The sequence below is a fragment of the Drosophila biarmipes genome, chromosome X, assembly GCF_025231255.1.
Source record: "Drosophila biarmipes strain raj3 chromosome X, RU_DBia_V1.1, whole genome shotgun sequence".
Lineage (NCBI taxonomy): Eukaryota > Metazoa > Arthropoda > Insecta > Diptera > Drosophilidae > Drosophila > Drosophila biarmipes.
The window spans coordinates 21,840,373-21,858,779 of record NC_066611.1 but is presented as its reverse complement, the minus strand read 5'-3'; the positions used below and the strand labels follow the sequence as shown (position 1 = coordinate 21,858,779).

Genomic DNA, 18,407 nt, shown 5'->3' with positions numbered 1-18,407 from the left:
ATCCGAGTTTCCAACCGGTATCCGGTGTATCTGGAAAACTACCACTTTAGTGGCTCTCACGTTTTCTCACATAAAATAAATACTGAAAAAAAATGAACTCGACAGGGTCCCACAAATCTACCACTTACGGTGTTTACGTGGTTCTTACATTTGCTAACAGATGGGCTGGAGACAAAATGTCAAGACATTTATTTTTATTCTAAGCATCGATATACTGATATTTCGATATATTTTCCCATTCCTTCACGACCTATCCTTTGTCTCTTACTGACAACACGTTTTTGGCCTTACGTTCGTGAAAAAATATGGCTGCGCCGTGGTAAGCGAAAAATACCGTGAATGTCAATGGACTCCGACTCAAACCAGGGCTGGTGAAAAAATATATTTATATTTATTTTTACTCGGGTGATTTTTTTCGCCCATCCCTGACGTCGACATGGCCCATTCCGACCCAAAAATCTGCCATTTTGTCAAAACTCCCAGCGGCATCTAGACGTAAGTCCCCGTTTTCTCTGTTTTTCCCGGTAGATTCTCGGTCTTGTTTTTCCGGAATGGCTAAGGCTGGGTGGTTGTGGCCCGGGCCAGCCCAGTGGGGGCCTGGCTGCTGCAGTGCCTCCGGATGAAGCCCGGAGAAGCGAGATTGCAGGGCATTTTGCCTGCACGTGGAACCGCCTGCCCCTTTGAGGTTACGGCTACTAACAACGCGTGCTTTTCCTCCCGCAGGTCCGTAACTCTTTCCACGTTAACATGTCGGGAGGCTTAGATATTCTGTCCCTCAAGGAGGACGACATCACCAAGATGTTGGTGGCCACCACCCACCTGGGCTCCGAGAACGTCAACTTCCAGATGGAGCAGTACGTGTACAAGCGCCGCGCCGACGGCGTCAACATCCTGAACCTGGGCAAGACCTGGGAGAAGCTGCAGCTGGCGGCCCGCGCCATCGTGGCCATCGACAACCCCTCGGATGTGAGTACATGTTTGGTTTTCCGGGAAGCGGGCTTTCCAGGAGCGGGACGTGGCCAACATGATGAGTTTTCTACTAATCTTTCGGGTATGAAATTCAATGATTTCAACTTCACCGCTGACCAGCCACGTCTCAACGCCCTGGAGGGATATGCCCCTGATCTCCGCCAGCCAGAGCATCTGCTAATAAGTATCTCGCCTTGTCCCCGCAGGTCTTTGTCATCTCGTCGCGTCCCATCGGCCAGCGCGCCGTGCTGAAGTTCGCCAAGTACACGGACACCACTCCCATCGCCGGCCGCTTCACGCCCGGTGCCTTCACCAACCAGATCCAGCCCGCCTTCCGCGAGCCCCGTCTGCTGGTGGTGACCGACCCGAACACCGATCACCAGCCCATCATGGAGGCCAGCTACGTGAACATCCCCGTGATCGCCTTCACGAACACCGACTCGCCGCTGCGCTACATCGACATTGCCATTCCATGCAACAACAAGTCGACCCACTCCATCGGTCTGATGTGGTGGCTGTTGGCCCGTGAGGTGCTCCGCCTGCGCGGCACCATCTCCCGCAGCGTCGAGTGGCCCGTGGTCGTCGATCTGTTCTTCTACCGCGATCCCGAGGAGGCCGAGAAGGAGGAGGCCGCCGCCAAGGAGCTGCTGCCCCCACCGAAGATTGAGGAGGCCGTCGACCATCCGGTCGAGGAGACCACCAACTGGGCCGATGAGGTGGCCGCCGAGACCGTTGGCGGAGTGGAGGACTGGAACGAGGACACCGTCAAGACCTCCTGGGGCAGCGACGGCCAGTTCTAAGGAGTCTGCGTCCGAGCCACAGATGGCACTACACCAGCACCGCGTTTTGTTGTCAGGCGCCTCTGCCGCGGCACAAATAAACATCTTTGTTTATATCTAAGCACCACGTGTTTTTATTTTTCGCTGGAGTTGTGCAGCTTACTTGCGCACTTTGAATACCACGTTGCTCCAGCTCAGAGAGGCTTATCGGGCGCCGCAGAAGTCACTACGAGGAGTGCAAAATTGTGTTGGCACAAGAAACTTGCGCTGAGTGTGGTTGCTGTGGCACCCCCGTATTTACAAATGGAAAGCCAGATAAGAACCTATATTGTCGCCAGAAAGAAAGTGGGGAAAAACGCGCATTGAACCATATATGGGTATAAAGCATTTCTCCACGTGACTTCGCGAGAGGTTTCTGACCTGTGATTAATAACTGAATCATAATCATGTACGTGATTTATATTTACTTCAGCGCCTTGTGAATTTCAAATCAACAATTAACCAAACTATTACCTTTCCTCCAGCGACCGAAAATGATCATGATCTGTTGTTTTCAGGGTTTTTTACACCTTTAAATCTTTTTGGTTTAGAATTTAAACTGCTTTTCAATTTGCTCAAGTTGGAGTAGCGTACAAATTGCTAGTTAGATAACAAAGGTATAAATGTTTACAATTTTCGACGCCTGGTTTAAAGCCCAAGTAATAAGACGGTGTTTCCCTCTGTGCCATAGCAGCTTATGCTGATGTGGAGCCGCTCCTCGGATTAGAGGGAGAAGGCCAGCGCTCCGCCGTTGCACTCCAGTTCGGGCCTTCGCATCAGACACCCGTTTTGGTAAATTTACAGTATTAATTTATTGTTTTTTCGGCTTTGTACAAATAGAAAACAGTTAATAATCGCAATTGCAAATTGCTTATATTGTATACATATCCATATAGTTTAATCCTCCCGCCAAACATACGATTTTAGTGGTTTCTTATCCGCCAAAAAAGGGAACGAAATGTACGCGTAAAAGTAATGTTAGAGACGAAAACTGTGTTAATGTGGTAAAACTATGTACGGGCGCAGTGGACGCGGTTAGTGTGTAGCAGCGCCTTCACATCATACAAATTTGGACAAGGTGATTAAATGTTCGCTAGTCGACTGGTTCCAGTTCCATCGAGCGCTACTTGAATGGATTCGGACGCGCCTTGAATACGGTCATCTTGCGTATCTCCTTAATCTCCTCCTGCTCGCATCGCTTCCGTTGTTCGTCTTGCTGCAAGGGCGGAGAGGAATTCGGATTAGCATGGTGATGTGCATGGGATTGCTGTGTAGGCATAAGATGCAGTGGAGGGGACGGGAGACACGGGGCGCTACAGCTGCTACGTTGCATTCTAATTGCGGCTGGGGCTTACATGCGCAACCTCTGGGATGACTGGCCGCCTGACTCATCTACCGCTGCCTGGAGACGCGCCCGCTGGCCATCGCCATCTAACCCTATCGGCTCTGTTCCCGCTGAGTCACGGCGGGAGTTTCAGTTTCAGGCCGATAAGCCGGCCTTGGTGTAGCTGGGACGCTTGTGTGCGGATACGGGGACCATCACAGCCCACTTAGTATCTGCCACAGCTCCACCCCGCTTGTTTGCCAGCGCAAAATAGAGCAGCAGCAGCCGCAGCCACTTGGCTGATAAGATTATCGCGCCAAACGGAATTCGAGGAATATGCGAAACGAGAAAAGAAACCGAAAACGAAAACGAAGAAAAGGCAAGGTCGCAGTCACGAGTAATGTTCTAGACTTTCCCAACATAGAACCAGAGGTTCCAAAAGATGTTTATCAGGGCTTGGGTACAAAAATCTTGCATTGAAGGTGATTGGTTGGATACGTCGGGTGTTCGGGTGAATATGTGCAGTTTGGGTACGGTGTAATGCCATGAAAGCGGCTACTAAGCATTGGAGTGTGTGCTGAGTGGGTTGGCGGTGGAGTTGGTCATATCTACCATAATGATTTGCTATCTGGTCCGCTCAACAGTTGCTGCCCGCCGGCGCAACGGCAGGCGGAGAGCTCTGGACGGTCGAAGCCACCTGGGGCGCCTCCAAGCTGCTGCCCGCCGGTGCGGAGGTGGCGGAGGAGGGCGATGTTATCGTCGAGGAGTCGTCGGCGGCGGAAAGCACGCTGTTGTCGCCGTAGAAGCGCGGCTCGTCATGCGACTCGCCGCCAGGAGAGGCTGTCTCCTCGTCAGAGTCCTCGTCGTTGGAGCTGTCGCCAGCCGTTGTGTTGAGCTTGTTGCCAGAGGCGGCGGCGCCACCAGTGACCGAGTCCAGGGAGCTGGGCACATGCTTCAAGCGCTCGTAGCAGGCGTCGCAGACGCGCAGCGCCTTGGTGCTCTGCTGTGGCAGCAGAAACTTCTTGGCCGAGCAGCCGGCACAGACGACGGCACCGCAATTCCGGCAGTGATGACGGCGCTGGATGAAGGTGAACTGCGTCTTCTTGCAGTGCATGCAGATGCTGGCATCGGTGTCCGGCACCCAGACGGCGGCATGGTTCTCCACCGGCTTCTTGCCGCTCTTGCGCAGCAGATCCTCCACGCACTTGTTGATGTGGGCCATCCACTCCTGCTTCTCGGTGCTGGTGGCCGCGAACACCACGAACGACTTGGTGGTGGTGCGAATGTACCAGCCATTCCTGTACGCCTGATTGTCGGCAATCGACTCCAGCGAGACCTCCTCCAGCGGCATGATGTGCTGCTTGTTGTACTTCTTCTTCCCGATCACGATGTTCCCGTAGACGAGGATGTCGTTGAACAGAAAGAACTGGCGCGACTTGGGCCGCTTGCGGCACATCTTGGTGAGCACGCCCTCGCCCACTAGGACGCGGCCCTGCATGGCCAGCGGCACGCCCGAGCTGCCGAAGCAGTTCTCCACGGAGGCGATGCGCCGGGTGTTGGCCTCTGAGTTGACCAGGCGGTCCACCATGGTGACGGCGGACGGGAGTGGGAGTGGGTGTGGGCTTGGTTGTGGCTTCGAGAGCTAGGGCTCGGCGAAAGTTGCTGCTGCTGCTGCTTGGCTATCGGACTGCTCAATCCGACTCCCAGTCGACTCGAGTTGAAGTGTAGCCAACTGTGACGACAGACGGCCTGCTGCGACTGTGTGCGTGCGCTGCGGCTGTGCCCGTGCGTCGCTGTGTCGGTGTGTGTGGTGTGACACTCGGTGCCACTGCTCCTGTGCGCAAGTGTGTGTGTGTGTTTGTGTGGACTGGGCGCAGCTGTTGCAGGTCCTGGCGGGCACGGCCCCTGGCGATGCGGAGCGAATCGGATCGGTCTGGATCCTGTCCTGGAATGCAAGTGCGGCTGCTCCCGCTTTATGCAATGCACGACGGTTAACTGGCTTTTTCTACGCCGTCCAAAACGTCATGACTCACTCACACCACAGCAACAAAAACAAACTGAACCGAACACTGAACACTGTTTGCTCTCTCCCTCTCTATCTCTCCGTCTCGCTCTCGCCCTGGGCGCAACTGTTGTCTGGGCCTCCTGGTCCTGGGCGACTGGGAGCGGCTCCCGCTAGGATCTCGATCTCAATCTAGATATTTGGCTTCGGTTTGGATCCGGGTGCGGGGACGGGGTAACCAACGGCCTGGCAACTTGGAAATACGTTATTTTTCGAGCGCAGTGTGGCCGCACGCGGATCGCTACTTTTTACCGGGGGGCCCAGTGTTCAGTGTTGCATAACACCACCTCACAGTGGGCGAGCAAAATTCGAAAATAACGGGCTACAGCGGGGCAATCAAAGGAAAACTAATGCACTGAAACTATTCAAGACCAACACCTGGGCAAAAGTTCATGTTATAGAGCGCGCACTGTACTTATGGTTAAAAACATTTATTACATTCGAGTTAAACAATCTATTCAGAAGCAAAAAAATCAATGAATAAAACAAATAACCTATTTTCACAAGAGTTTCAATGACAATTAACCGCCACCGGGACTATCGAACCGAAACACCTGCCAAGCAAACGAAACGCCGACCCTGAGCTCACAAACAGACAAGGATACTGGACTTATTGGCTACTAGGACTAGTTGTTACCTCCTTCTTCTTCTGCTCCTGGCCGACCTGCACGGCGGCGTCGAATTCGCGGCGGTCGCGCACGCGCTGCTCGCTGCGCAGGTTGAAGGGCTTGGAGCGGGTGCCAGCCGGACGCTGCCGCTCCAGTTCCGCGCCTTCGGGCACCCGCCTCTGCCAAGGCTTGACCACCTCGGGAGTCAGGGGCACTGTGATCCTGTGGACCACGACCAGCTCGTCCATGCGTTTGTGCATGGCCCTGAAGTTTGGCATGGGCCGGCTATGGAACTGGCGCGCCTTCTTGTCCTCCTCGGAGCGCCTGCGCATCGCCGCCAGCCGCTTGCTCTCGTACACGTCCTTGAACTGGTAGGCCTTGGGGGCGGCAGAGGAGCCTGCTTCCTCGTGGTGCTCGTCCTTTCTTTTGGGGCTCCACTGGAGGCGCAGATTGGCGCCGGCACCGGGCGGACGGGCGGCCTGGTTGACCAGATGCTGGTCGGCCTCCGTCATGTGCTCTTGCGCCTCTTCTTCCTCGCCCCAGGTGAGGGGAATTATCTGTTTGAGCTCTCTCTGCTGCTCTTGAGCATGATCTATTTGGATCTCAGGTTTAAGCTCCAGTTCAGGTTCTTTTGAGGACTCGGCCTCCTCTTTGGGATGGATTGGCACCACTTCGGACTGCTCGGGGACGTGGTCGCTCTGATGCTCCTGGCCGTGATCAACAGTGATTTCTGTGTTCGGCTCTTGGGCCTCTAGTTTCAGTTTCGCAACACAGGACGGAAGGTCAAGTGAGATATCTGTGTTTGGCTCCTGGGGCTCCGTATTGGGATTCTTTGGAGACTCCTCTGGCACCCCAGTGAACTGCTCCTGGCAGATCTTTTGCGGAGTGGGATAGGACAGGAGGTAGTTGACATTGACATTACTGAGGCGCCGGTGGTTCTCCTTGTTAGCCGCTGCTGTAAGGAAAAGGGAAAAATGGTCAGAAAACGCAGACTAAAATTGGCGCCTTTTCTCAGCTTGGCGGCGGTGAAGCCTCCAGACGCACCAAAGAAGTTCTGGGAGTGATCCAACTGGTAGTCGCCCACGTTGATGGCGTCCCAGTCGAACTCCGGCTTGTCGAAAGTTGAGTTGAAGGGGTCCATGGCGGATAAAATTAAGATTTTCACAACCGAACAATTAAATTCAAACGCAAATATCTACTAGCCACTCGGAATACGCAGATCGATTGAATAGGGCGTTTTGCAACACTGACTGCACGCAACCCTGACTCAGCTTATCGATTGTTCTGTTCCGGCGCGCATTTCAATTCGTGCTTGAAATACACTGTGCCGATTTTAGTAGAAATATTAAGTATTACGGCAGCGTTCAGATCACTCTTGCTTATTTTAAGATACAGTAATAAGCGCAAGTTAGAATCTCTTAATCGAATAATATTTTTTGAATAGATTAAGTTAAACTTAAGACTAAGTAATTCCGAAGGAATATCCAACGTTTAAAACGTAATCCTAATCAATTTTTTTTTAAAATAGTTATAATAATAATAATAATTTTTAATAATCATAGTAAGATAGTAATAACAATTTTAGTTAATATAATAATGTAAGCAATACGAATCGAATATATTATTTATTTTGCGCCTTATTTACGATTCAAGAGAGGACTGGCAAGTCCCTGGTTAGAGCTGATGTCCTGCCGAAACTCCTTTTCAAAGCTTTTTCTCCGGGGAAGCAATGTTTGCGGAAGGTGAAGTTGCCCGAGGGAACGTGCATACACACAAACACATGCTCCCCGTGCACCGTTGACGGGACGAGGTCTCCTGTGGGAAAGGACACCTGTGTGCACCTGTCGCTCCTCGGAAGCGCCTTGAAAGCTGGCCGCAAGCTTTGGCTGAAAGCTGTGCTTCCGTGGCCTGCTGCCAGCTGCCAGTTGGCGTTGGCGTTGGCCGCCAACCCGTGTGTAGTCCGTGCTGGGCAGCGCATGGCAACAGGTCGGGCAGCGCAACGCCCGCATCCGTAGCCACATCCTCGAGGGCGCAATCTGAATCGGCACCTGAGTCTCAGTCTGAATCGGCATCCTCGTGCACAGCTTGTTTTCGTTTCGACAGGACAACGGGGAACTCCCGGGCAGACGAATTGCGCGCGCTAAAAATAACGGCTTCCCGCATTAATCCTTCAGCATCCTTAGAGCGCCGAGTGCCGAGTGCGGAATCACGGAGCCCTTTTCGGCGGGCGTCGGGGCGGAAATGCGTGCCGCGCCTCTGCCACCGCCTCTGCAATTAGCCGGATCCGGTGAACAGGTGAGCGGGCGGAGCAGGTGCCACTGGCTATTTTAAAGTCCTGCTGCAGCACACACAGGGCAAGGGATGTGGGATGTGCAGCTAATTACGGCCAGCTTTAATTGGAAGCTGTCCTTGTCCCTGTCCCTGTCCTGTCCCTGTGTTTGTCCTTGTCCAAGAAGTGCATCTGAGTGCACTGAAGGGAAGGGAAGGGGAATTGGAAGGGGAGTGGGAAGAAGGGCGACCTTGAGTGCATACCTCGTGGTTTGGCTTGCGGTCCTAATTGCCAGGCTCTGTTTCACCTCCCCACCTCGCTGCCGCTCCCCCAAAAAGGGAGGCTATTTCCGTTTCCAGCCTCAGCTGAGCCCCCTGAGCCCAAGAAGATCTTGCGAATCAATAAAGGTTTAAATTTAACCGTCGGCCGAGCGAGATGGCAGTAGCTGGCAGTGCGTGCATGCTAATTCAATTTGCCCTACTCCTCTCTCCTCGCTCTCGCGTACCGCTGCCCCCTCTCCGCCCCGCCACCTGTCCCTTCTTTGATAACTGTAACTTGTGCGTGCTCTTTGGAAGAGCGCGGAAGTGGGGGACAGATGGCCGGATATGGAGAAGGGAGAGGGAAGGGGAGGGACAGGAGACAGCAGGCGGAAGCGAGAGGAAATTAGATTACAAGACATCACCAAAGGATTCCATAGAGTGCTGGAAGGGACCCACTCACTCTAACGGACTTCCACATATGTACATATATACTATGTATGTGTGTGCGTACTTCGATCTCTGTTCCGTTGTTCCCTTCCAGTGGCAGCGAGCGTGGGTGGCAGGGGGGCAGCCCCCGTTGTCTAGCAACCGTTACAACCGCAGGCTGAGTCCATAATCCGATTAGTGCGAGAGGGACGCCAGATTGCAGGAACGAGATGCTGCAGACCCACCTCCCCGCTGCCTTTGACTCGCGAGCCACTAATTAGCACGGGGAGGGGGCGGGCGAGAAGCGCATTCCTGGTCTGCCGTTTGTTGTTGTTTTTGCGGTGCTTCCACATTTCTTTTTTTTCTTTCTAAGAGTGCCTGTCCCCTAGCATACCGTTGTAACTGCCGCTTCCAGCGGGAATGCTCGAAATCTCGATCGGTTTGTTTGATGTGGGAAGCAAGAATGCCTCAAAATGTTACCAAAAAAAGGGCTTCCCGCTCCCCATCAACAAAACACAAAATTTCGCCAAGAACGAGACAGAAAATCAATAAATCGGGATTTAATGAGTTTCAAATATTTGCCACGGTTCGGGGATGTGTGTGTGTGTATGGGTCGCATTATGAGGGATGGAAGAGGGTGGTGTTGGGGGTAGACCACGCTTATGAAGATGCCTCTCGACTTGAGTGCCCCTCCTCCTCCGTCCCTGTCACTCTAAGCCCGGGCTTACACAAAGGACGAGGACGAGGAAGGGGGGAGTGGGCGGAGGGGATGGGCCGGGCAGAGAACCTTCACCAGAAAAGCTGCAGAGGCACAGTCCGTTCATTTGATTCCCCGCTTCCAGGCGGACAAGATGCGTCTGCTGTCCTGAACGCCCTGTGCCCGCTGAGAAACGCCAGAATGACGGGCGCCAACATCGACTACGACTACCTGCTCAAGTTCCTGGTCCTCGGCGACTCCGGCGTGGGCAAGACCTGCCTGCTCTACCAGTACACTGATGGCCGGTTCCACACCCAGTTCATCTCCACCGTGGGCATCGACTTCCGCGAGAAGCGTCTGGTGAGTGGAACACCCTTATAACCTTTTTATTGATCCCAAGACATTTGACGTATCTGATTAGGATGTTGTTTCGGGCCAGTTTTCAAACATTCTTTTTCACTCGAACAACAACGGGTCTCTTCTGGTTTTCACTTTCGAATGTTTTAGTACTTAATTATAAATCTGTACTTATTGCCTATTAAGTTCAACAAGAGGACTGAGTTGAATTTCGGATTGGAAATATTACCTTCTCAATATTCCATCTGAAGCGAGTCCAAATCTAAATTATTTCCAAACTAATTTTTCAAAACTTCGATCCTGAAATTTTCAAAAATATTTCCAGCTAAAATGGAAAAGGGGAAAATAATGTGCTTAGGTTCTTATGGTATGAAATGAAATATTTTTTACAAGCTTTCAAGGTAAACAATTTGGATATTCCTGTTTTAAGAAATAAAACGATTTACCAAACGATGTTTTTTTACTGTAATCTCGTATTTTAGTTGTGTAGGTTACATTTAAGAAAGTGAAAATGGGATTAAATGAAATTAAATTTATGATAGCCATAGCGTACTACTCATAAGTACTGCGTGTGCCTATGTACCTCCTTGACCTTGGACTACCCCCTCTACACCCCTTCCCCGCAGCTGTACAACTCCCGCGGACGCCGCCACCGCATCCACCTGCAGATCTGGGACACCGCCGGCCAGGAGCGCTTCCGGTCGCTGACGACGGCCTTCTACCGCGACGCCATGGGTTTCCTGCTCATCTTCGACCTGACCAGCGAGAAGAGCTTCCTGGAGACGGCCAACTGGCTCTCGCAGCTGCGGACGCACGCCTACTCGGACGACCCGGACGTGGTGCTCTGCGGCAACAAGTGCGATCTGCTGCAGCTGCGGGTGGTCAGCCGGGAGCAGGTGGCGGGCCTCTGCCGGCGCTACCGGCTGCCCTACATCGAGACGAGCGCCTGCACCGGGGCCAATGTGAAGGAGGCCGTCGATCTCCTCGTGGGCCGCGTCATGGAGCGTATCGAGAACGCCGCCTGCAACCGGGAGTTCTCCCTGCTGCTCACCCAGTCCCGCTGCTTGCCAAACATCGCCTACGGGCCGCCGGAGGACCAGCTGCGTCTCCACGACCGGCGGGAGGAGCCCCGTTCGCGGCGCAACTGCCGCAACTGTTAGACGGGTCATGGTCAGCCTGCATCTCGAATCTTGGCCTGCTTTGTTTCTTCACTGTTGTTTCCGAATCTAAGTGTGTTTCGCTGTAAATAAATGTTGATTGTTGAGTGGAGGAGAAGAGTCTTATTACACCTGTCATTGGCAAGACAAGGGATCCGAATCTTGTGAAACTCGCAAGATTCATAGATAGCAGCTATCTTATGGTACACGCTGGAATCTTGCTGGAAATGAGTAATTCGGTAGGTGGGATTTCTGTAGGTTTGTATTATAACGTCCAACGAAGTGCCTTGGTGCTCCCAAAGCAGGAATACCCATAAATAGTTAGTAGTTAAATTTCTATAGAACTAAAACGTAGCGCAGCGCTAGAGGGAGCAGGAGCAGCAGGGCCTTAATCCTGGCGAGCGGCAGTGCCCCACTGCGTTCCTCTATCCACTGCCGGTAGTACTCCACGTCCACGTAGACTCCCGGTAAGCCAGGCTCCGCACATCCGTAGCCCCAGGAGACCACGCCCACCAGCCGTCCCTCGTGGATCAGCGGACCGCCGGAGTCGCCCTGGCAGGAATCGGTGCCGCCCTGTAACCGTCCGGCGCACATCATCCCGGGCAGCAGGCCGGACCTGTAGATCATACGGCAGGTCTGGTGCCGGATCGTGCTCACGTTGGCCGTCAGCAGGATGTTGGACAGGGAGCTCTGCTCCGTGCGTCCCCATCCGGCCACTTGACACAGCCTGCCGGGCGGTGTCACCTGTCCCGCGAGCTGGATGGGGGCCACGGTGAGGTGGATACCGGCCGGGGGCAGCGGCAGCCCTGTGTGCAGGAAGAGGATGCCCACGTCGTCGCGCATGCTGTCCGGGCTGAAGGTGTGCATGTAGGCTATGGAGCTCACCTTTGACACGATGGTCCCGTTGCGCCGCTCGAAGCGATTTAGCGTTCCCAGGACCACGACGAACTCGCTGGCCCGGCGAAAGCGCTTCCTCTGGTTGCTGCAGGCATTGATCTGGTCATTTGGGAGCGGCACACCTATCTCTCTGGCTCACTACTCACTTGTACAGGCAGTGGGCGGCGGTCAAGACCTTGGTGGGCGCGATCAGCGCTCCGCCACAGATGTGGCCACTGCCGAAGTTGTTGTCGTGCCGCAAAAGGCGGATGGAGGCCAGGTGGCGCGTCTCGTCCACCCTGGCCACGGTCCCGTTGATGATGCGCGGCTGCTGCTGATCCTCAGGGAAGAGGTTTCTTGGCTTCTCCTCCGCCGCGCTGCAGGAGAGGAGCCCGACGAGGAGGCAGGTGCAGACCAGCAGCCAGCTCTGAGCCATCGCAGATCAGGTGAGAAGAAACGGAGCGCACGAAACTCACTGAAGAGACGTTCTCGGAATCGAGGTCTCGAATCTGGAAGCAGCGAGCCAAGACTAACAATTGGCAATCAGCGACGCCGCTATCAGTCCGATAAGGCAAACATAAACATATTAGGCGCAGATCACATCCGCACCCACCAGTTCATCAGGGGAACAAGCTGGTTGGTCGTCGTCGCAGAGCAAACGATGACAAGATGATCAACCCGATCTAAACGTTAAACTTTTGGAAGTTCAAACAATACGTATAATTTGATATGTCTTTACACCAGTTTTCTTATAAATGGACATCGTTAAAAGTGATATAAAATAGTGGTTGCTGTATACAGTTTGAGCCTGGGTAAAAATAATCAATTTAGTTAGAAGTTTAAAATAGAGTAGCTCGAATTGGGCTAAGCAGAAGGTATTTATCTTATTTTATACTGTATGTGCTATTCAATACAATTATAAATGGAGACGGAGACGATGGCGCAGGTTGGGCGCGTATAAATATGTAAATATTCGATGGTTAAAGTCTGCGAAGGCAGTCGGACGGTGAAGGCACTTTGGACGGCGTCGATTGCGCAGATACGAGATTGCTTGTGAGAATCTAAGCACGGATTCAGGAGAAGTGGAATGCATGGAGGTCAACTCATGGGCTGGCGCTTATATGTAGCCCTGCAGGCTGCGCGACTGGCTTTGGTGGTGACGCGGTGGCTGGTAGCCTGGCTCCTGCATCTCCATCTGCATGACCAGGTTCTTCTGCTCGCCGCGCGCCTCGTAGGCCTGTCGAGCCTCGCGCTGCAGGATCAGAGCGGCCAGGCCCAGGAGCATGAATGTGACCACGGCCAGGGCGTAGGACCAGCCCAGCACGTTGAACTTGGGGTACATCATCCAGTCGCGGCGGTAGGCGCAGCCCCCGAAGATGCACACGGCCAGAAACATGAACAGAGCTGGGGAGGAAAAGAGATCGGGTTAGAAGGCGTAGTGCGGTGGTGGAAACCCAGGGATACGCACAGGAAATGCCGGTGCCCATGAAGGAGAGGCGGACAAGCAACCACTCGTACTGCAGCACTGGCTTCAGCGGCAGCCGGATGATGGTCAGCGACAGCAGGGCCAGCACAAGGAAAACGATGATGAAGGACATGGTCACAAAGCCCTGCACCGCCATCAGCCAGCCGGGCAGCAGGTACGCACGGATCACGTAGTAGTCCTGTTGGTAAGGGAAATTCAGACAAAATGCGCAGAGGGGCGACGGCAACGCCTGTGCTTACGTGCGAGAAAATGTTGTGGCAGCCGTTGAACTGCTTGGGTAACGGGTACTTGGGGTACACGAAATCCTTGAAGCAGTACTGCCAGAGGCCCATGTTCTTGAAGCTGGAGCGCGTCTCCTCGTAGGACTCTATCCAGTACGGCGAGCAGAAGGACATCATCAGCACGAAGAAGCTGGCGAAGGTAACGATGGCGCCGAAGACCACGCCATCTGCGAATTGGTTTTGAGGGTGAGCCAATTGGATGCAATTCCGGGTCAGACCCGCATGCTTGAGTGCGTCACTTACTGGTGGCCCTTGGATAGTCTCCCTTCTCGACACCCGAGTCCGTGGTGTCCTGCGACTGTTGCTTGTTGAGTTCGCGCATGCTGCTGTTGCTGTTTTAGGCGTGCTGGTTCTCGGGGGGATCGCAGTATACGCACGAGCGGAGGAGTACTTTTCTGGAGTTTGGGGCAGCGTAAACAAATGCAACCGCACACACCCAAAAAAACCAAAAACAACTAGGTGGGGCTCGGTGGAAGCTATCGATAATCTGGAATACCGATGTTTTTACATCTCTAGCTAGGGATAGTGTGACCAGCCTTTGGCGAAGAACACCACAGCTCAATGTTTCCAATTAACTTTAATTTATTTAAACTACTAAAATTATGAGAAATACGTCCACTAAATAGCAGTATCCACTTCGTGGTGCTCCAGGTGCTTCATGTAGGCCAGGAAGCAGGTCCAGCACAGGCTGCAGGCACTGATGAAGGGCACCCGGTTGCGCTCGGGGATCAGGGTGAAGTTGATGGTGGCCACCAGGGGCCATACGGATAGAGCCACCTTGGGAGCGCAATAAAGGTTGGTACACAAGTTGCACATTTGATATCTTCAACTAAACATACCTTGTACGTCGGCAGGAACTTCTTGCCCACCTCGGCCACCGCCTCCTCCACCGTCTTGGACTCCAGCAGACTCATGATGAAGTAGAAGCAGGTCATCGCGCCGGGGGTGTAGGAGATCGTCTCCACCGCCGCCTTGATGACGCCTGTCTTTAGCGACGTTTGCGGCCACATAGCGCTGGAGATCTGCGGTGCACAGGATATGAACGAAAACCGACATAGAAGCGGTTACCCACCTTCACCCAGCCGTAGAGCGTGGGAGCCACAAAGAGGCCACCGTACATGCTGAACCGGAGAACGCGCCACCAGTCGTAGGTGCCTGAAAGACGAAAGATTGGTTGATGAGCAGGAGCACCAGCTTTCGCTGGCAGTTTAAGAGGTTTATGAACTCACCCCAGCGTCTTCCCTCCACCGTCTGCTGGATAAGGCTGCCCGTGGGCCAGATCAGGCTGTACGATATCATGCCGCGCATTATCGGGTAGCGGGCGATGAGCACCTTGAAGTTCTGCCAAAGCAGTGGGGCCGCCATCGCAATCTCGGCCCTGCGGAGTCACAATCGCGCGGATGGCATCTCATTAGCATGGCTAATTGTTCCCGCCCGCAACTGCATGGCCAGCTCCACCCCCAACAAACCACTTTAGAATGCCAATGCGGGCCCCGCGGCCCATAAATTGCCCTGCTCTACTCGCGGTCTGTACACAAAGAACGCCGACATGGCTCTGCGTGCCAGGCTCGTTTTGCTCCTCGTGGCCATAGCCTTCATCCTTGCCAGAGCCTCCGAGGAGGATGGTAAAATCGTCAACGGCACCATCGCTGGTCCGGGGGAGTTCCCCTTCGTGGTCTCGCTGCGCCGCGCCAAAAGTGGACACCACTCGTGCGGAGCCACGCTGCTTAACCCGCTCTGGGTCCTCACTGCAGCCCACTGCGTGCGCAGCTCTTTGCCCGAGCAAGTGAACATACAGTACGGCAGTCAGACCCTGGCGCGCAACTCCAGCCAGCTGGCCCTCGTGGCCGCCATCTTCGTCCATCCAGGCTATGACCCGCAGGACAAGTATGTCCACGACATCGCCTTGCTGCAACTGGCACATCCCGTCACGCTGAGCAAGTTTGTCCAGCCGGTGCGTCTGCCGGAGCCTCGGCAAGAAACCCCTGGAAACGCGAGTGCCGTCCTTGCGGGCTGGGGATTGAATGCGGTAAGAATTCTTTCATCCAACCTTTGGTGAACCCATGAGTCATCATTCAAATCAATTGCAGACTGGCGGCGTGATCCAGCAGCATCTACAAAAGGTCCAGCTGCAGGTGTTTAGCGACAAGGAGTGCAGCGATCGCCATCAGACGCAGCTGCACGAAAGCCAGATCTGTGCTGGATTGCCTGAGGGCGGAAAGGGCCAATGCAGCGGCGACTCTGGTGGGCCGCTGATTGTCACTGGCTCCGACACCCAGGTGGGGATTGTTTCCTGGAGCATCAAGCCCTGCGCTCGGCCACCGTTTCCAGGCGTCTTTACCGAGGTCTCCGCCTACGTTGACTGGATCGTGGACACGGTGGGCAGCTCCTCCACGTCATCTTTGCTTTGGGTTGGTCAGCTTATCGTGGGACGCTCGCCACCAGATCTAAGCATCTGAAGGACTCCATTAGCCCCATTAAAAATACCTACTCACATACGCTAACGCTATCTAATTCAACAATTGGCCTAAGGGACGTAGAACAGGTAACAAATATGACAATACGGGGAACTATGTACAGGGGAGATCCGCCATATCCGCCGACTCCTCATGGCGCGTCTTCATGTAGGCCAGAAAGATGGTCCACATCAGGCTGCAAATGCTTACGAACACCACGCGGTTATGCTCCGGCACCAACGAGAAGTTTATGGTCTGCAGGAAAGGCCAGATGCATACGCCGACCTGGGTGGTGGTGGGTAGTAATGAGATGGCTATGAGCGGGTTGGGAGCAGCACGGGGCGGGATAAACGTTACCTTGTACGTGGGCGCAGCCTTCTCCTTCGTTTCGTCCACGGCCTGACTAAAGGTCTTAAGCTCCAGCAGGCTCATGCCCATGAAGAAGCTTACGCAGGCAAAGGGCCCGTAGGAAAGCTGCTCCGTGATGGCCTGCAAAGGGGCGTTTGAGGGTGAGCTCAGTCCGCTGAAGCTGAAGCAGCGTTGGGAACTAGAGATCTTACCTTGACGATGCCCGTGCGCAGATTGGTCTGCGGCCACATGGCACTGGTGAGCCGCACCCAGCCGTACAGGGTGGGCGCCACGTACAGGGCTCCAAACAAGCTGAAGCGGAGCGCCCTGGCCCAGTCGTAGTCCCCTGCGAGTCGTCAGTGGAGGAGGAGTGGTAATGCGTGCGGGCAGGAGTTAACCATGGATGCGATGAAGTTGAGGAGTTGGTACTTACGCAGCTTGCGTCCCTCCAGCGCCTGCTGGATCAGGCTGCCCGTGGGCCACATGACCGCGTACGTAAGCGCGCCCTTGGCCATGGGATGCAGCTTTCCCCCGCTAGCGACCCCGCGTCGCCACTGGCCCAGCGAGGTCTGGAGCAGCTTCACAGCCTGTGGCACCATCACGAGTGCTGCCCAAAATGGAGAACGTTTAAGGGGTCGAACTATTGCTTTGCCTAACCTAAACCAACAACATCAACGACGACGTCGGAGAGGCCTTTCATGCTACTCGAAGGTCATTGTCTGCGCGGGGCGGCGGGGGTCAGGAGCTGGCCATGGTCAGAATGGAGGGTACTTGCTGCGGTATACGGTGGGGCTATGGCTACGGGGTCTCGATGTCTCGAACGCTGCGCCGAAACTAGCCGTGCGATGAGTGCACTTTCTAAATTCGAACATGGCAATCGGGATGCACAATTATTAGGCTTCGGGCAGCAATTCTTCGCGCCGATCTTGACCCTCAGCCGAGCGAGCGGGATGGAGCAACATGTGCGGTCTTGGCTGCAGATCACTTGTTGGTGGGAGGAGAGCAGCATGTGCATGGTGCATTTTTGCCAGGTGCGGATCTAAGTTGGGTTTTAAGGGCCCTTAATTGATAATATTGTATTGTCCAGGGACCGCCAATAAGAGTTGTGGCTGATATATATTTGAAAGGCCCACTCCTATAGTTCGAGAATAGGAATATATTTTAATCTTGTCCACAAAGTACAAAACAATCAGCTTATTTGGCAAGCAAAAATTACCTCACTTTCGAAAAACTTCAAAGTGTATACAAATTAGCCTAATTGGTTTAAAAATAAATGCAACTTTCAGTATGTCGTAATAATACAAATTATAAAGCCCTGGAGGCGGTTTAAGAATTGTTAAATATTCCTTAACAGACAATAACTTATAAAAAAATGATCTTAAATGATGATGAAATCTAAGTATATTTTAGAATGTCTCACTTTTACCCGCCATTGAATCCGCTCCTGGCACTCCTCTCACGCAATGAGAACGCGAGTGGGATGGCGCGAGAGGAGGAAGCACTTTTGCAAGGACTTTATGTAATAGAGGGGAAGGAGAGCGGTTCCGCTCATTGAATGAAATGAATGGAAAATAACGGCACGTTTGGCTCTCCGCACTCTCCTTTCCCGCCCGTCACTACGCAAACAGATTACGTCGCTTGTAAACGAGAGCGTGACAGATCGTGTCGGCCAAAATTCAATTCGCCGCCTCGTCGCTTTTGTTGTTGTCCGGTGAGTAGTAATCACACAGTTACTTACGTTTACTTGGCAGATTTTTGTGGGGTGGGGAGGGGGCCTGGACCTAAGTTAGACTAACTTATTGGAATTCTAGTTTGTACTGTGGTTACGCACGGCGTCCGCATCTCGCGCCCTCCTCGGCTCGCTTGGCTTCCGTATCTCGTATCTGACTAGTCGCCAGTCCGACCGCCCCTAATGCCATAGCAATAGCAATGTTTTGCCAAAGTCAGCTGTTCGAGATTAGCGTGGCAAGCTTTCGCAAAGCTTTTTGGGGTTTTTGCTAGAGATTCTAGATC

At 53.6% G+C, this 18,407-nt stretch overlaps 9 protein-coding genes and 1 non-coding gene across 16 annotated transcripts; 4 read left to right on the top strand and 6 right to left on the bottom strand.

Moving 5' to 3' along the window:
• Nucleotides 1-355: 355 nt before the first annotated feature.
• Nucleotides 356-1,869, top strand: LOC108023548 (40S ribosomal protein SA). Its single transcript, XM_017093126.2, has 3 exons — nucleotides 356-495; nucleotides 724-966; nucleotides 1,176-1,869. The coding sequence occupies exons 2-3, from the start codon at nucleotides 748-750 to the stop codon at nucleotides 1,767-1,769; spliced, it is 813 nt and encodes a 270-aa protein (XP_016948615.1). The 5' UTR covers nucleotides 356-495; nucleotides 724-747; the 3' UTR covers nucleotides 1,770-1,869.
• LOC122818693 (small nucleolar RNA snoM1) lies at nucleotides 1,058-1,157 on the top strand. Its single transcript, XR_006368187.1, has one exon. It is a non-coding gene; the product is annotated as a small nucleolar RNA snoM1 (small nucleolar RNA).
• Nucleotides 1,870-2,574: 705 nt separating the features above from the next.
• LOC108023547 (pleckstrin homology domain-containing family F member 1 homolog) lies at nucleotides 2,575-5,421 on the bottom strand. The gene is made up of 2 exons (XM_017093125.3): nucleotides 3,724-5,421; nucleotides 2,575-3,003 (listed from the first exon to the last, which is right to left on the bottom strand). Exon 1 carries the CDS (start codon nucleotides 4,697-4,699, stop codon nucleotides 3,749-3,751), a length of 951 nt encoding a protein of 316 aa, XP_016948614.1. The 5' UTR covers nucleotides 4,700-5,421; the 3' UTR covers nucleotides 2,575-3,003; nucleotides 3,724-3,748.
• LOC108023546 (uncharacterized) lies at nucleotides 2,575-7,018 on the bottom strand. 2 transcript variants are annotated; one of them, XM_050886391.1, is made up of 3 exons: nucleotides 6,826-7,018; nucleotides 5,811-6,733; nucleotides 2,575-3,003 (listed from the first exon to the last, which is right to left on the bottom strand). In XM_050886391.1, the coding sequence occupies exons 1-3, from the start codon at nucleotides 6,920-6,922 to the stop codon at nucleotides 2,911-2,913; spliced, it is 1,113 nt and encodes a 370-aa protein (XP_050742348.1). In that variant the 5' UTR covers nucleotides 6,923-7,018; the 3' UTR covers nucleotides 2,575-2,910. The 2 variants fall into 2 exon arrangements, with proteins under 2 accessions (XP_050742348.1, XP_016948612.1); XM_017093123.3 differs by having other exon boundaries at nucleotides 5,811-6,736; nucleotides 6,826-7,016.
• Nucleotides 7,019-7,755: 737 nt separating this feature from the next.
• On the top strand, nucleotides 7,756-11,059 carry LOC108023254 (ras-related protein Rab-27A). 2 transcript variants are annotated; one of them, XM_017092536.2, is made up of 3 exons: nucleotides 7,756-8,076; nucleotides 9,674-9,793; nucleotides 10,417-11,059. In XM_017092536.2, exons 1-3 carry the CDS (start codon nucleotides 8,023-8,025, stop codon nucleotides 10,948-10,950), a joined length of 708 nt encoding a protein of 235 aa, XP_016948025.1. In that variant the 5' UTR covers nucleotides 7,756-8,022; the 3' UTR covers nucleotides 10,951-11,059. The 2 variants fall into 2 exon arrangements, with proteins under 2 accessions (XP_016948025.1, XP_016948024.1); XM_017092535.2 differs by having other exon boundaries at nucleotides 9,579-9,793.
• A 149-nt stretch (nucleotides 11,060-11,208) lies between these two features.
• Nucleotides 11,209-12,361, bottom strand: LOC108023215 (trypsin alpha-3). Its single transcript, XM_017092485.3, has 2 exons — nucleotides 11,991-12,361; nucleotides 11,209-11,929 (listed from the first exon to the last, which is right to left on the bottom strand). Exons 1-2 carry the CDS (start codon nucleotides 12,257-12,259, stop codon nucleotides 11,284-11,286), a joined length of 915 nt encoding a protein of 304 aa, XP_016947974.1. The 5' UTR covers nucleotides 12,260-12,361; the 3' UTR covers nucleotides 11,209-11,283.
• Nucleotides 12,362-12,519: 158 nt separating this feature from the next.
• LOC108023219 (uncharacterized) lies at nucleotides 12,520-14,061 on the bottom strand. The gene is made up of 4 exons (XM_017092489.3): nucleotides 13,834-14,061; nucleotides 13,549-13,757; nucleotides 13,292-13,487; nucleotides 12,520-13,227 (listed from the first exon to the last, which is right to left on the bottom strand). The coding sequence occupies exons 1-4, from the start codon at nucleotides 13,910-13,912 to the stop codon at nucleotides 12,941-12,943; spliced, it is 771 nt and encodes a 256-aa protein (XP_016947978.1). The 5' UTR covers nucleotides 13,913-14,061; the 3' UTR covers nucleotides 12,520-12,940.
• Nucleotides 14,062-14,148: 87 nt separating this feature from the next.
• LOC108023224 (mpv17-like protein) lies at nucleotides 14,149-14,955 on the bottom strand. Of its 3 annotated transcripts, none has more exons than XM_017092497.2 (4): nucleotides 14,820-14,955; nucleotides 14,663-14,745; nucleotides 14,430-14,612; nucleotides 14,149-14,367 (listed from the first exon to the last, which is right to left on the bottom strand). In XM_017092497.2, the coding sequence occupies exons 1-4, from the start codon at nucleotides 14,953-14,955 to the stop codon at nucleotides 14,209-14,211; spliced, it is 561 nt and encodes a 186-aa protein (XP_016947986.1). In that variant the 3' UTR covers nucleotides 14,149-14,208. The 3 variants fall into 3 exon arrangements, with proteins under 3 accessions (XP_016947986.1, XP_016947985.1, XP_050740694.1); XM_017092496.3 differs by having other exon boundaries at nucleotides 14,430-14,604; XM_050884737.1 differs by lacking the exon at nucleotides 14,820-14,955 and having other exon boundaries at nucleotides 14,430-14,604.
• Nucleotides 14,956-15,139: 184 nt separating this feature from the next.
• LOC108023217 (trypsin-1) lies at nucleotides 15,140-16,076 on the top strand. Its single transcript, XM_017092487.3, has 2 exons — nucleotides 15,140-15,619; nucleotides 15,681-16,076. Exons 1-2 carry the CDS (start codon nucleotides 15,140-15,142, stop codon nucleotides 16,047-16,049), a joined length of 849 nt encoding a protein of 282 aa, XP_016947976.1. The 3' UTR covers nucleotides 16,050-16,076.
• A 10-nt stretch (nucleotides 16,077-16,086) lies between these two features.
• On the bottom strand, nucleotides 16,087-18,397 carry LOC108023221 (mpv17-like protein). Of its 3 annotated transcripts, XM_017092493.3 has the most exons (6): nucleotides 18,226-18,397; nucleotides 18,133-18,175; nucleotides 16,828-17,001; nucleotides 16,607-16,740; nucleotides 16,404-16,535; nucleotides 16,087-16,331 (listed from the first exon to the last, which is right to left on the bottom strand). In XM_017092493.3, the coding sequence occupies exons 3-6, from the start codon at nucleotides 16,991-16,993 to the stop codon at nucleotides 16,161-16,163; spliced, it is 603 nt and encodes a 200-aa protein (XP_016947982.1). In that variant the 5' UTR covers nucleotides 16,994-17,001; nucleotides 18,133-18,175; nucleotides 18,226-18,397; the 3' UTR covers nucleotides 16,087-16,160. The 3 variants fall into 3 exon arrangements, with proteins under 3 accessions (XP_016947982.1, XP_050740692.1, XP_050740693.1); XM_050884735.1 differs by having other exon boundaries at nucleotides 18,133-18,395; XM_050884736.1 differs by lacking the exons at nucleotides 18,133-18,175; nucleotides 18,226-18,397 and adding an exon at nucleotides 17,170-17,303 and having other exon boundaries at nucleotides 16,828-17,113.
• Between the last annotated feature and the right edge of the window lie 10 nt (nucleotides 18,398-18,407).